Below are 15,637 nucleotides of genomic sequence, written 5' to 3'. Positions count from 1 at the left end.
CTGAATCATTACAGTACTCTCTTTTTCCAATAGAACTTGATTAAAATATCATGACTTCATATATGCTTGAATCTCTAGGATATATTTTATTGCCACTTTATTACACAAGGAACTCCCTCAAAAGAATATATACATATTCAGGTTTTATATATTCATACACATGTTTGTTTTGTGAACAAAACCAAACAAAACTTTGAAAGAGATAAAAGTGTTTTAGAGTTTTGCAGTATTTGGATCTTGAGCCAACTGCATTGGAATGACTTGGCTTGTTAAAAGTTAGGCTAGAATCCTAGTCTAGATCTTGCCAGTAAACCTGTTGGGATGGTCAGTGAATCTGAACTTTTAAAAATTTCAGTGTTTCTTAATGCACATGAAAACTTAGGGGGCCACTGACATCAGTATTTTATCAGAAAAATAAGAGATTAAAAAACAAACAAACAAACAAACATGATCCCAAGGTACTTTCTAGATTACTTGTCTTTTTTCTGTCTTGGACTCCATTCTTTAAGAAATAATATTCTAATGGGTTGCCTTACTTGTCAAGGCACTAGGATGATGAGTTGGTGGTGAATTAAAAACCACAACTTATGATGGAAAGATGAGGAAACTGGGCTTAAGACCTGAAAATTGGCTCTAAATATCTGATGGGTTAACATCCAGAAGAGGTCATGGATTCAGCAAACCTGTTCTTGTTGTCCTGGGACTGTGAAGTAAGGTTGAAGGACAAAAGTTAGAGATAAATCTAGACACAAATAAAGGAGACTTTGAAATTACTTGAGTTGTTCTACCTATAATATCTACCTTATATACCCTGTGATAAGAAGATTCCTAGTAACAGAGCTGGCTGTCCGCCTCAAGGATGCACAGACATTCTCTGTGAAGGAGGTGGTTTAGGATATCCGAACTGTAAAGTTACTTCCAAAGCTGAGTTTGGGTTAACATGATGACTATTGACTTTTCTACTCCAGGGAAAAAGAAGCAGAGGAACAAAATAAGCCTTCTGGCTACAGATCAAATGGGACTGAATCAGCACCAGAAAAGGTGAGTCGTTAACTAGATTTTGACAAGAATGGTCTTTCTGTAGGTCAGCACTTGGCAACCAAATAGGGAAAGAAGGGACACCTTTGTGGCTCAGTCGGTTAAGCGGTTAAGGGTCTGCCTTCGGCCCATGTCATGATCCCAGGGTCCTGGGAACATGTCCAGCTCCCTGCTCAGAAGGGAGTCTGCTTCTCCCTCTACCTGCCACTCCCCCTGCTTGTGCTTTCTCTGTCTCTCTCTCTGACAAATAAATAAAATCTTTAAAAAAAAAAAAAAAAGGGAAAGAGAATGTCAGTGTTTCCACCCAAGATCTTTGCCCTAAGATCAGAAGCCATCATACATGTCAGTATTGCTAGTAACTTGTTCAATGTAGATATTTAATACCAAATGGAAATCTTTCAGTCTAACATATTACAAAGCACTTTTACAAATAGTAGTTTACTTCATTGTCTGAATAGCCTGGTCAAACACCTTTTTTAACTTTACTTTATAGATGGGGAGAATGAGGCTTTAGTACTGTCACAAATTACTATCAAAAATGGCTTATCACAACACAAATTCTCTTTGTGGAGGCTCTAGGGAAGACCTGTTTCGTAGCCTTTTCTAACTTCTAGAGGCTGCCTGCATTCCTTGGCTCATGGCCACCTTTAAAGTCGGCAGTGGCCAGTTGAATTGTTTTCGTGCTGTCTTACTCTGATACTGACTTTCCTGCCTCCCTCTTTTACTCATGAGAACCTTTCTGATTACACTGGGCCACCCAGTAAACTCAGGATAATCTCTTCATGGTAAGGGCAGCTAATTAGCAATCTTAATTCTATCTTCATCCTTAGTTTGTCCTTACCGAGTCAACCTACATATTTACAGGTCCCAGGAATTAGAATATGAACGTGTTTAGGTCATTATGCCACCTCCCAGCAGGGTTAAGTGGCTCTCTGACTCTCAAATCAAAATCTTGGATTTTCAAGCTCAGTCAAATACTATGTGAAAACAACCATTTCCAAAATACTTTCCTTCTCTTCAGGACACATGTGATGAATTTAGAAGCCAAATGAAAAATGGAAAACTTATCTGCACTCGAGAAAGTGACCCTGTGCGGGGTCCAGATGGCAAAACACATGGCAATAAGTGTGCTATGTGTAAGGACAAACTGTGAGTATTTTAAAAAATGTGACTTTAATTGCGAATATTGAAGTATGATAATCATTTCTTATCAGTTTGAAAAATAACTTCTTTTCAAAAACATCTAATTATTAATGAGGTGCTTTTCATTTCAGCTGAAATGTTTTTTTCCATTTTTTCTTCAAGGGAAAGGGAAGCAGCTGAAGGAAAAAAGAAAGAACAGGACAGCTTGAGAAACACAGGAGAAAAGAACAATGAAAACCAGGTAGTGTGTGTTAAGATGTATTAATACCTAAAGCTGGAAGCTTGGGGGTAAGGTTAATTCATTCAACAACTATTTATGAAATGTCTGTCCCACTCTGTCCCACTTACTCTGTATATAATGATGAACAGGAAAGCGTGGCCAGGCCTTGCAAAGAAATAGCATGCTATTCAATGCCCTGAAAGCAACCCTGATGCAATTACCATCTATTTGCAGGACCAATGACAATCATCAAGCTACTGTTATTATCAAGTGGATTTCTTCTCTGAAGTTTTATTTTTTTTTAAAGATTTATTTATTTGAAAGAAAGAAAGAGCATGCGCCTGTGGGTGGGGAGGAGGGGCAGAGGAAGAGAATCTCCAGCCCACTGAGCACAGAGCCCAACATGGGGCTCTATCTCATGACCCATGAGATCTCCACCTGAGCCAAAACCAAGAGTCAGATAATTAACTGACGGGGCCACTCAGGCACCCCTCTTCTCTGAAGTTTTAAAACAAATAATCAAGCAAATAGATAGCAAAATTATAAACAAAAAAGCAAATATCCAAAACTTGGAGCTCCAGAGGGTAAATTCTTGACTTGGCGTTCTTGTGCCATCTTGTATTCAATAAGGGCTTTAAAAATAATGTTCGGTGCTTTACAACACTAACACATAGAATATGACACAGCACAATCTCTTCTGATCCATCCATGGACTCCAAATAGAAAAGAGAAAATAAGAAGTTTTCTTTCCTCAAAACAGGAAAATTTTCCTATTAATGAATATTAATGAGGGAGCTTTTCATTTGGAATATACTGACTTATAAAATGAACCATTAGTAGTAATTTTCATTTTTTAAAAGATTATTTATTTATTTATTTAACAGACAGAGAGATCACAAGTAGGCAGAGAGGCAGGCAGAGAAAGAGGAGGAAGCAGGCTCCCCACCAAGGAGAGAGCACGATGCGGGCTTGATCCCAGAACTCTGGGATCATGACCTGAGCCGAAGGCAGAGGCTTCAACCCACTGAGCCACCCAGGAGCACCAGTAATTTTCATTTTTAAAAAATATGTTGGTAATATCTGTTACTTATTTTGGTAATTGAATGGCCTTGAGGTAAGATTGTGTCATACAACTTCAATCATTTCTAATAGCTGTCTATTCTATTTATAATCTTGGGCAATATTTTTCTTTTTTTAATACCTGCTTTAGAAATTTCAAACAAAAAATATATATTCATATATTAAAATTGTCCAGACATTTTCTGTGTTTGTGTGGCAAAGAGACCTGTTGCTCTGAACAGAAGATGCATAACAGCTATGTTTCAGTTTCAAAAAGGAAAGAGAAGTTTATTATTATTATAGAAACCTAATAGGAACAGAAGAAAAAAGGAATCTACATAGATGAAAGTATTGTAGGCAATAAATGAGAATTAGGCAAGGTTACATCAAATCAGGTACTCGAAACATCTGACCTCATTAGATGGGGAAGCCCATGAGAATAGCCTGACTGGAGTCTCAGCTGGAGACCTGGACTGAGCATCCTCCCCTCAGGTGAGACTTCAATCGACCCTCCCCATAAGAGCCTTTTTTATAGGGTAAATAATAGGGTTTGAAATTAAACATTTTCCACCTACCTGCAGTTTGCAGTGAGCTGTATTTCTGTGTTAACCATGTTTCTAGATTTTCAAGGCGCCTGGGCTTGAAAGTCTAGTTACCGTTTGCCTCCTCTCCCAGATTACAATCCAGGGGGCCAGCCCAGCCTTGAGCAGGAGAGGGTGTGAGACAAGATTTGTAGTGCCTGGCACTCAGAACAGAAGGGCCATCTGGAGGCCAGATAATATATATCAAACCACCAGGCTCACAGGATTATTCACATAACATGAGTCTCACAAATTTCTTAGCCTGCCTGTGTACATGCAGATCCAGGTGGTTGTCTCTGCAGGACAAATCATAATAACATTTATCCATATGGACATGTGCCCAGGACAAGCTTCTAGTTCTAGAATAAATGTCAGGAAGCTATAATGTACACATGAAGAATACAGTCAGTAACATCGTAGTAACTCTGTATGGTAACAGACGGTAACTAGACTTACTGGGGTGACCATTTTGCAAAGTATGCAAATGTCAAATCACTATGTTTATCTGAAACTAATATAATCAATTATACATCAATAAAAAATTAATAAGTCTTCCCAAAATCTGTGCAGCAGGTGGTATTGTTCTAGAGTTTTAGTTGAGAAAAGCTCAGATAATAACTACATGCAGATAATAAGAGAAGAGCTGGAGATTGCATCCATAAAGCAAAGATGGACGCACAGGCAGATGGGTACTATCATAAACATATACGTATGTGGGATTTTGTGTAGCTGGAAATGGAAATAAATTCTAGCAGCTTCCAAAAATGATCGCTGTGAGACATTTAATATTTTGATCAAGTATTCCAGAGAACTTTTTTAATACTGCAGATAAAAGTAGGTCTGGAGTTTTTCATGGATATCACAGTTTAAAGAAAGAAGGGTAGGAGCAACTGGCTGGCTCAGTCAGTTGAGAGTCTGACTCTTGATTTTGGCTCAGGTCATAATCTCAGGGTCATGGGATCCAGCCCCACGTTGGGCTCCCTGCTCAGCACAGAGTCTGCTTGTCTCTCTCCCTCTGCTCCTCCCTCAACTCACACACACTCTCTCTCTAAAATAAATAGATACCATCTCTTGAAAGAAAGAGAGAGGGAAAGAAAAGAAGGGAGGGAGGAAGGAAGGGTGACTGCCATCCATGTTACTAGCAGTATTTTTCTAAGTAATTTTCCCATATCTTTCCTTTGGCTCTTTGAGCTTTCGTGTAATTTTATGACAGATTTCTGTAGATGTTCAAAAAGTTCATCAGAGGCCAGATCCTGTGGATTCATTTTCACTGTCTTCTTTTTAAGGTTCTTATTTTTCATTAGATATAAAATGCAGCTTTATCTGTTTACAAATGTTTAGGGGTTTTATTCTCAGCCACGTAAAAGCACAGAAAATAACAAAGATCAATACAGATTTCTGATCACAATTCCAGCACTGACTTTACTTAATCTCTGAGACTTATTTTCTCATCTATAACATGAGGATGATGAGTGCTTATCATCTATAAAATGGGGATAATGAGTGTTTATCCTGTGTGCTCTTAAGTCCATTAGAGCACACAACAAAATGCCTGGCATATAATAAAAAAATTTATTTTATAATAAAATAAAATAAAATTGTTCTTGAGGAACAGAGCTAAATGTCTTGCCAAAGAGCATCTATCAGTTCATTCTGGGGCTTACTTATGTGTGGAGTGATGAGTATGCTGCAAGGAAACAGGTTTGGGGCTCAGCCCGCTAAAAATTGCATTAACACAGTACAGGCGCCTGAGGTAGGAATGAAATTCCATGAGGACGAGGTCATTGTTTGAGAGGGATGCTATGGAGAGAATTCTAACTTCCTACACAGATACTGAATAAAGAGCATCTGAAACATATTCCATCTCGAAAATTTTGTTTAGAATCTAGATTTTTTCTTTCCCCTCTCAAGTATTATGAGCTTATGTCTCACAAATTATGTTTTAAATTTTAGAGATCAGACTATTGTGGTAGCATCTATTTTCTGTTCTCTTGGCAGGATCAGTGCCACGAATTCCGGAGTATGGTGAGAGAGGGGAAGCTTATCTGCACCAGAGAAAATAACCCTGTACGAGGTCCAGATGGCAAGATGCACGTCAACAAGTGTGCTATGTGTCAGAGCATTTTGTACGTGAAGAGGATTATCAATCAGTTTGATGGGTGGTTCTTATTTGCAAGGACATGGTTCTTTTTAATTTAAAACCTAAGGCCCTGGGCATTGTACATGAAAAATCTACTAGGCCTTCACTTTAGAAGAGGAGAGTGAGCTTCTAGAACACGATCACAAGATATGTTTATTTTGATGATCACAATCATACTTGGAGCATCTGGGACAGGGAGACAGCTGTTGTTTGGAGCCCAAATCCTGGCTTTCAGAGAGGAAGTACATCAGCTGAGTAAAGGGCCATATACTTCCTCTTATATAAAGGAAACAATTTCTATATAATAGACTTTTCGTAAGAATTCAAGGAGATAATTTTTTCAGACATTTGTAAACTTGAAAGCAATATAACTTCGTGAAGAAAATCAATATTGGAGAGTTCAGTTCTAATTTAATATGAAAAAGAAAAAGAGAAATGAAGCAACTCTCCATGAGAGCCATATAAATACTTTACTAAGGAAAAAAATACAATGGACTTTTAGGAGCATAGCATTCTGAATGACAGTGTAGTAATTGAATTTCTGAAAGTTCATAGCATTGCCACAAATGCACTATGAAAATTCGAACAGTTAAGACTCGTTAGTGAAAAAACAAGTATTTTAGATATTTTTTAGATATGAGAAAATAGTGTTAGATTTGCTAAAGTTTAGAACTAGAGAAGAATTTTAAAAACAGTAAAAAAAAAACAAAAAATCTCAGTAAGAACCCTTTTTTTATTCTGCAGCGAGCGAGAAGCTAGTGAAAGAAAAAAGAATGATGAAGAAAAATCAAGAGCCAAGCCCTCAGATGATGCAAAGGTCATTTCTTAAAAGATGCAAAGATAACTGTTTCACCTTTCATCCTCAGAATCTGACATTCTCCTCCAGTTTTTTGGATAATCGGAATGCCAATGTTTTGCTTCAAAGAAAATAGGTTTTGCTAATATTTCATTTTGGTTGTAACAGTATTTTCGTCTGACTTTAAGGTTTAATATTTTTCTCAGTTTTATAAAGAATTTGCCCATCATGTGAATCAAATATTGCTTTCCTCTTTGGGAGAAATATGGATTGAAAAAATAGAGTGTAAGATTCTTTACCACCACCACAACATGCTTTCCTCTGACACTAAATGTGAAATGAGGCTTCAGGTAGCTTGTTGACATTGATTTTTACAATTCAGGTAACATACACTAATATCAAAGCCTCCCCTTTAGCTTCTCTCCTTGATGTCTTTTTTTTTTTTTTTCTGTTTCAGCATCAACAAATCAATAGTGTGTATGCGCAATGCTGCCTTTTCTTTTTTACTTTTCAAGCTTGCAGAAAAGACATCTTCAGTCAGTTCTCTGCAGTGATAATCACATTTGTGGCATTAGATCCCTGTGATACTGTCCTTTGCTCAAAAGTACAGCTCATGTGAAATGCTGGGGTGGCTCAGTTGGTTAAGTGTCTGCCTTTGGCTCAGGTCATGATCCCAAGGTCTTAGGATCAAGTCCCACAGTGGGTCCCTTGCTTAATGGGGAGCCTGCTTCTCTATCTGCTGTTCCCCCTGTTGTGTGCAGTTGTCTCTCTCTGATGAATGAATTTTTAAAAATATCTTAAAAAAAAAAAAGAGTGCAGCTTACGTGGAAAATGAGGGGAAGGAAGGAAGGAATCTGGGAAGAAAAAGGTGAGGGAGACATGATCTATCAGGTGTTCACCCAGCATTTCTAGGACCAGGCGGAGAGTTTCAGAATGAAGTGTTTAAAGTCTGGGCATTCCTTGGCTTCCATTGCCAAGATAAGGGCAGTGAGTCTGAACTCAGAGCTAAGAAAAAACTTAGCTAAAATCAAGTTTTGAAAGGGGAAAAATCCTGTTCACTTCCCCTTTCTCATTTTCTAGGATGAGTGCAGTAACTTTCGGCAGTACGTGAGGAATGATCGGCTCACATGTACTCGAGAGAATGACCCTGTGCGTGGTACTGATGGAAGATTATACAAAAACAAGTGCTATATGTGCAGAATGATCATGTGAGTAGGAGGATCCTGTTCCCACTCCAGCTATTGGGGGGGTTGCCTTTTTATTTTTTAATTTTAATTTTTTGGTGTAAAGGTGTCTTTACTAAAGCATAGGGACAGGACCCATGGGAAATGCATCTTTAGAAGTTTGCCGATTAAGTAAATGTGTGCTCATGAATCCATGGCATCCTTAGAATAAGTTTTTAGATTCAATGCTCTTAGGTTAAGAACACCTGATATGGGAGACAGGAAATCCAGATGTGAATTCTAATCAGAATATTTACTAGCTGTGTCACTGGAGGAAATTTTTTTCAATTCTCAGGATTGTAGCTACAAGAAATTCATCCAAGTCTTTGTTCCACAACTAGATCAGATTCAACATGGAAGTCTTTGTTGAGAAATACAGATATTTTACCCCCAAAAATGTATTTGGCAGAAAATTCAGGGCTAAGGAATTTGTTGTTTAGAAGGGATTTCTAGGTTATTTCAGTGAACAACCATATTTGGGCATGATTGATACTGATTATGATGATTATGGAAACACTGTGAAACTGTGAACATAATTATAATAATTAGTATCTTTTTTAAGCTCTTTGTAGTATGTTCCTGGAAACAGGAATTACCAATACCACCTCTTTTTATGTTCTAGAAATCTAAGCTCAAGGGATTTAGGCAGCTTGTCCAAGGTCATACATCTATTAAATGATGAGTGCTCTAAACCAGTTCCCCATTACATACTTTTCTTTACATCATCCTCTGGTTGAATGTTCTGTGGTTCTGTCATATTTTATTTAGTATTGCATAGCTTCCCACTGGAAGTTATAGGTTCTAGTCTTTATGGCTATAACTTTAAATTACTTTTTGTCTTCTTCTGTAGTCAAAAAGAAGTTTTGGAAAGGGCAAGAATTCGGGAGAAATCATTCCACATTAGATCTACAGAGGAAAACAGCCCAACTGCCTCCAGTTCTAGTCTGGTAAGAATGACTACTCCTGAAAAGCTACTTATTAAGTTAATGCCTTAAGTCTGTTGCCACTTCTCCTCCATGAACTCATTTCCAAAGAGAAGCCTTGGAAAGGGGAATTCAGTGTAGCTCCAAACCCTTTGTGTGTAGTTCCAAGCTCAGTGAGAGTTCTGGGATGACTCATCAATGCATTATTCTGTGCTCTTTTAGATTATTAGCCCTGTTCCAAGCCAATTTAGTACATTATTGAAATTTTAAAATGTGGGTGTGCCGTGAATGTGACTTACTGCACATATGGTCACATATGTGAGCCTCAATTCTGTAATTTCAGCAGGCCAAAAAGACTCCTCATCCAGCTTTTTCTCTATCCCTCTCCTCAAATCAACCCTCTTTCCAATAGCCTAGAGAGGTGTGCAGAGCATTTTCACACTTGTGAAATTCCACTAATCAGCGATTCACAGTGACTAGAACTTGTTTATCCAAAATATAAGTTGATGGCCATCAGTAACATGTACCCTAGTGTAAAGTAGCCTAAGAGGTTTGCTTTTTAGGGCTTTGTCAAAGTCAGGAATAGAAAGAAGGAAAGGGAATAAGAGCATATTCATGAAGTAGCATATCAAATTGGCCTCTAAAAGTGAAACTTTAGCATCTAGTCTGATGACCCAGAAAAAAAAGAAAAAGTATCAAACATGAATTTAATCTTATTATTTACCCAATTTAAGTAAGATAGTAGATGAGTTACACTAGTGAAATATATACTAATTACAGATTTCTAGTAAATTAGATGCTACCCTAGGAATCCCATAAGCATGGAGAGAAACTATTCACAGAATCTCTTCTTTTTTTCCCCTAGCTTTATTGAGATATAATTGACATAACACTGTAAACTTAAGATGTACAGTGTGTGATTTAGTGCCTTTTTAAGTTGCAAAGTGATACCACCCTAGGGTTAGCGAACACTACCATCACCTCACATAATTACTATTTGTGTGCCTGTGGTGAGAACATTTAAGATTTATTCACTTGCCAACTTTCAAGTATAAAATACAGTGTGATTAGCTATAATTACCATGCTGTACATTACACCCCCAAACTTACTCATCTCATAAGTGAAAGTTTGTACCCTTTGACCAATGTCTCCCATTACCCCAGTCCCCTCCCTCCACCATTCTTCACTATGTTTCCGAGATTGCATTTTTAGATTCCACATATAACTGATACCATACAGCATTTGCCTTTCTCTGACTTATCTCAGCGTAACACCTTAAAGATTTCATCTAAGTTGTCATAAATAACAAGATTTCTTTCTTTCTCGTGGCTGAATTATATTCCAGTGCTTTCTCGGTGTGTGTGTGTGTGTGTGTGTGTGTGTGTAACACGTATTCTTTATCCACTTACCTACTGATGGACATTGAGATTGTTTTCATGTCTTGGCTATTGCGAATAAGAAAAAAAAGCATTTTACTGAAGTATAATAGTCGTATAGAAGAAGTGTGCTTATCAGAGTGTACAGCTAAATGCAGTATTGCACAGCTAAATGCAGTATTGCAAAGTGACCACAGCTGTGATATTTGCACCTACATCAAGAAATGAGAAACTGCCAGGGCACCTGGGTGGCTCAGTGGGTTAAGCCTCTGCCTTCAGCTCAGGTCATGATCCCAGGATCCTAGGATCAAGCCCTGCATCGGGCTTTCTGCTCAGCGGGGAGCCTGCTTCCCCTTCTCTCTCTACCTGCCTCTCTGCCTACTTGTGATCTCTCTCTCTCTCAAATAAATTAAAAAAAAAAATCTTTAAAAAATAAAAGAGAAATGAGACACTGCCAGACACCAGAAGCCTCACGGTTCTTCCTAATGTACAATCTGGTTTTGAGCTGAGCTTTCTCTTGGAGAAGAGAACCAAATTTATTATTCATTTTGCCATCCATTCATTCATTTTACAAATGTTTACCGAACTCCTACTATTTTCCACACATTATTCATGTGTATGAGAACAATAGTCATAAGCAAAGCAGACAACTCTACATTCATGGAGTTTATGTTTGAAGAATATAGATAGTAGATAATGTGAATAAATAAAATGTAACTCCAAAGGGAAAATAAAATAAAATAATGATATAATAAATACTAGGATCAGGGTCAGGGTGGGGGGAGTACAGTTTTTAAGTAGCCTGTACAGGAAGGCACTCTGAGGTGACATTTATACTGCAGCCTAAATGGATTGATATCATACATGTTAAGTTAGAGAACAGCATTCCAAGAAAAGAATAGCAGATCCCCAAGGAAGGGGTCAAAGGACAGCAAGGAGTCCAGGATAGTTGAAATAGAGGGACCTCAGAGAGATCCATAGAAGGGGAAGTCATTACAGTAATAGGAGGCCATATTATAAAGGATTTTATAGACCATATTAAAGATATTGACTATTATTCTGAATGAAGATTTTCCAAAAAAGGACTGATCTGGTTTGTTTTTTAAAAGACTAATTCTGGGGGCGCCTGGGTGGCTCAGTTGGTTAAGGGACTGTCCTCGGCTCAGGTCATAATCCTGGAGTCCTGGGATCGAGTCCCACATCAGGCTCCCTGATCAGCAGAGAGTCTGCTTCTTCCACTGACATCTCTCCTCTCATTCTCTCTCTCTCTTTCTCCCTCTCAAATAAATAAATAAAATCTTAAAAAAAAAAAAAAGACTAACTCTGCCTGGTATAATGAAAATACATTACAGGGAGGCAAGAGCAAAATCTGGACAGCTGGTTAGTCATAGCAGTAGTCAATGGAAGAGATGACACTAGTTCATGCCATGGCAGTAGTGGTAGAAGTCATGAGAGGTGCTTTGATCCTGGGTCTGCTCTGAAGGTGGAATCAACCACAGTTGGTTCAGAGTTGATGTATTATGTAAGAAAACAGAGAAGCAGCCTGTCATTGCTTCTCTGTAATGATTTATCCTAATGGTTTTGAATCTTGTAGTGGCAGATACCTGAAATAATACTAAGGATATATCTGGTTCATTCCTACCTTTGCCAGTGATTCATTTGAAGGTGCTTGTCTAAATTCTCCCTGAGTATCTATCAATATGGAGCTCAACATAATCTAAAGCAGTTCATGGGATGTTTTAAATTTTATTTTAGAGAGAGAGAGAGAGAGAGATCTTTACCCTTTTCTTACATAGTCTGTCAACTCTGAACCAATTATGGTTAAATCTTAAAACTTTCGTCTTTGCCAATCATGTATTTAGTTAAAACTTTCCCTCAAATCACTGCTTTAGCTGCGGTAATTTGGTAGTTTATATTTTTTTTGGTAGTTTATATTTTTATTATCAGTCCGTTTAAAACACTTCTACATCCCATTATGATTACCTTCAGTCATGAGTTACTTTTATAAGTAAGTGTGTTGGTTGATTTTTAAATACTGAGTTTCTATGACCTATGTTGCTGTTCCTTTACTAATGTTTTAATCAGATGCGATTGAGGAAATCAAAATATTTTTCCAAGCCCAACCCTCTTGAGTGCCATTGAGTAAATATGATTTGTTTTACTCCTTCAGGATTCTGAGATGTGCAAACACTACCGAGTATTGCCCAAGATGGGTTACCTTTGCCCAAAGAATTTACAGCCTGTCTGTGGTGATGATGGCCAGACATACAACAATCCCTGCATGCTCTGTCATGAAAACCTGTAAGTATACAAGTGACAAGTGACACTATCATATCTTTGAGTGTAGAGGTTCTTGACTATGGTGTTGATCCACAGGCCTGCACTCTATCAACTTGAGGTGTGTTACACCAGTTTACTAATCATAGCAGTTAAAATTCAAATTTTGTGGATGATCTTATTCAAATATAAAATAGGATTGGAGGTTATCTTTTTGATTAAGTTGCTTATATATTTTACTGAGTGGAAGAGAAGGAAAAAGTGGTGGGGTTACAACAATTAGAGAAAGTCGCTATGACTTACTCCATGTACAGTCATGGCAATGTGAACATCGTCCTTGTGTTGTATAAAAAGAAAAAAAAATTGAGAATCATTACTGTGTTGAGTCTGTCCAGCCAATAATTACTACTGGGCCCTCTGACTACCTGATGGTCACATATTTCCATTCTCTCCAAGTCTTCTTCTTGGAGCAGAAGTGGTATCGTTCAGGAGAAAGCCCTCTGGAGCAAATGGTGGGCTTGGTGTGGGCTCGGATTTATTACTGCCTGTGCATCTGTGGGCATATTATCTCATCATTCTCAGATTCACTTTTTCCACTGCGGAAATGCAGATCACTGCAGAAGTGCAGAAGTTCTCTGAGCCAGCTGGCTTCACTGAGTTTTTAAGATAATCTCACAAAAGAATTGCCATTTTTATTTAAAATTCAGAATGAGGGATTTGTTTTAATACTGTCATTATGGATTTTAGCTTTTTATTTCTCTGTTCAAATACTATCTTACCCTCACCTCCAGTCACATGCCTCATGTTTGACTACCTGTCTGTGAAAGCGTGACGACAAATATTAACTCTTCTATCCCACCCCAAGCCCACCCCAGACTTACACTGTAGTCCATATATGTTCTTGCCTTCTGGGGACACCATAGGCAAAGCTCAGAATGTGAGGATTGGACACTCTACAGTTTATACATTTAGAATCATATCTGAATGTGAGTGCTTTATGTGTACTGACATCTGTAGGTAAGACACTCACACATTCACTCTCTCACTGAATCATCACTACATGCTGTGAGTGCTATTATCTTCACTGTACACAGGGTGAATCTGAGGTTCAGAGAGTCCAGGTAATTTGTTTAAAGTCACAAAGCTAGGAAGTAGATTGGACAGGATTTTAACCTTGTTGGTTTGGGTCTAAATACAGTTCCTTTTTTTACCACACTTCTTTTATATCCAAGGCAGTAGTTCTTTAAACATTTGGGGTTCAAAAGTTCCTTTGATGACATAGAGAAAGTTACCTCTTTCTAGACAAGAAAAGAAAATGAAGCAACATTAACAATTTGTATGCATAGTATTTATGGGCGCATGAATCTCTTGAAATCCAGAAGCACCTAGGTGGCTCAGTCCATTAAGGGTCTGCTCTTGGCTCAGGTCATGATCCCAGGGACCTGGAATTGAGCCCCCACGTTGGGCTCTCTGCTGAACAGGAGCCTGCTTCTCCCTCTCCCTGGTGCTCCCCCTGCTTATACTATCTGTCAAATAAATAAATAATTTTTTGAAAAAAATTCATTCATGAATATTACAGATTTTTAGGAATCAAGAAATCTCCATTTAAGAAATGAATGCAACCAGGGAGCCTGCTTCTCCTTCGGCCACTCTGTCTGCCTGTGGTCTCACTCTCTCTCTCTGACAAATAAATAAATAAAATCTTAAAAAAAAAAAATGAATGCAACCATTCAGGAACTTGTTACAATACATACCTTATCTTCAGCCCAGAAATTCTTCAACTTCCCTTTATTGTAAATGTCAGGGTCTAAATTACCCTCCCAGTGTTCTTTAAGCATTCCATTAACTGTTACAAACCCATAACAAATGATACTCTAGTCAAGGGAACTTTAGAATCCAGAAACTTTGATGTTACAAATATTAATAAGGCATGCCTCCGGATGGATTGTTTAGCAAAGGAACTGGTAGTATATATTATAGAGAGAAGATCCAGGCTATCCCAGGCAAGAGGAAATGGTATTGGTTTCTGTAGTCTTAGAGGGAAGCCATTTCAACTTGAGCAATGTCCAAGGACAAGTCAAACTGCCTTAATAGATAGTGAATTTCCCATCACCAGAGGCAAGCAAGCAGTTGTTTGATATGCAATATTTCTGAAAAGAGAGGCATTAAAATTCATACCTTTTAAGATTTTTCCAGCTATTAAATATAAACTGTATGATTACATATTTTGTGTTTTATAAAATCTATATTCTCTATATATTTTATATATTTTTATCTTATATATATATATATTGTATTTTGTAATCACACATTATAGGTATTCAGTAAAATGAGGCTTCTCTGTGGGATCCAGTTTTCCCATCTGTAAAATAATGGCTTTTGGAATAGATGGTCTCCAAGTGTATTTCTAACATTGAACAATTTCATGAGTATATAGGTGAATGAAAGGTGATGGAATGAATCCAGGCCTGGGGAATGAATCTGCAGCTAAATCCTGGTGATACTGGGAGGTAGTTGAAGTCAGATCCTGGGTCTTACCTGTAATTTCAGTTCTGGTTTGATGCCGGGATGTCATCCACATTGATCTTTGTTTGTTTTCTTTTCTTATCCTGTCAGTTTCTCCATCTTTTTAATTTCCTCTGCTTTGTTTTAGAATACGCCAAACTAATACACACATACGCAGTGAAGGGAAGTGTGAAGAGAACAGCATCCCAGAAACAACCCCTCTCGACTTGCCAGCATCCGTAAGTACACTGGGTTCGCAATTACTGGGCCAGAGCCAATTGGTTCTGCTTCGTGTCTGCCACTGACCGATGGACATTTCTCTGCCAAGGGCAGTGATCCTGGGTTATATAATCCC

The 15,637-nt window shown here is 38.0% G+C and overlaps 1 protein-coding gene across 2 annotated transcripts in view; it reads left to right on the top strand.

The window, feature by feature from the left end:
* SPINK5 (serine peptidase inhibitor Kazal type 5) overlaps positions 1-15,637 on the top strand; it is a 79,455-nt gene that overhangs the window by 60,041 nt on the left and 3,777 nt on the right. For both annotated transcript variants that reach the window (XM_045075326.1, XM_004744661.3), the window contains 9 exons: positions 969-1,041; positions 2,060-2,187; positions 2,344-2,422; positions 6,040-6,167; positions 6,926-6,998; positions 8,058-8,185; positions 9,051-9,147; positions 12,671-12,801; positions 15,431-15,521. In XM_045075326.1, the coding sequence (XP_044931261.1) occupies positions 969-1,041; positions 2,060-2,187; positions 2,344-2,422; positions 6,040-6,167; positions 6,926-6,998; positions 8,058-8,185; positions 9,051-9,147; positions 12,671-12,801; positions 15,431-15,521 (928 nt within the window). The remainder of the gene's footprint in view (positions 1-968; positions 1,042-2,059; positions 2,188-2,343; positions 2,423-6,039; positions 6,168-6,925; positions 6,999-8,057; positions 8,186-9,050; positions 9,148-12,670; positions 12,802-15,430; positions 15,522-15,637) is intronic.

Source organism: Mustela putorius, unplaced genomic scaffold (genome assembly GCF_011764305.1).
Source record: "Mustela putorius furo isolate JIRA1106 unplaced genomic scaffold, ASM1176430v1.1 tig00000145_pilon_pilon_pilon, whole genome shotgun sequence".
In the NCBI taxonomy this organism is placed as follows: domain Eukaryota; kingdom Metazoa; phylum Chordata; class Mammalia; order Carnivora; family Mustelidae; genus Mustela; species Mustela putorius.
Note: the sequence above shows the minus strand (reverse complement) of the source record. Positions and strands in the feature narration are given on the sequence as shown.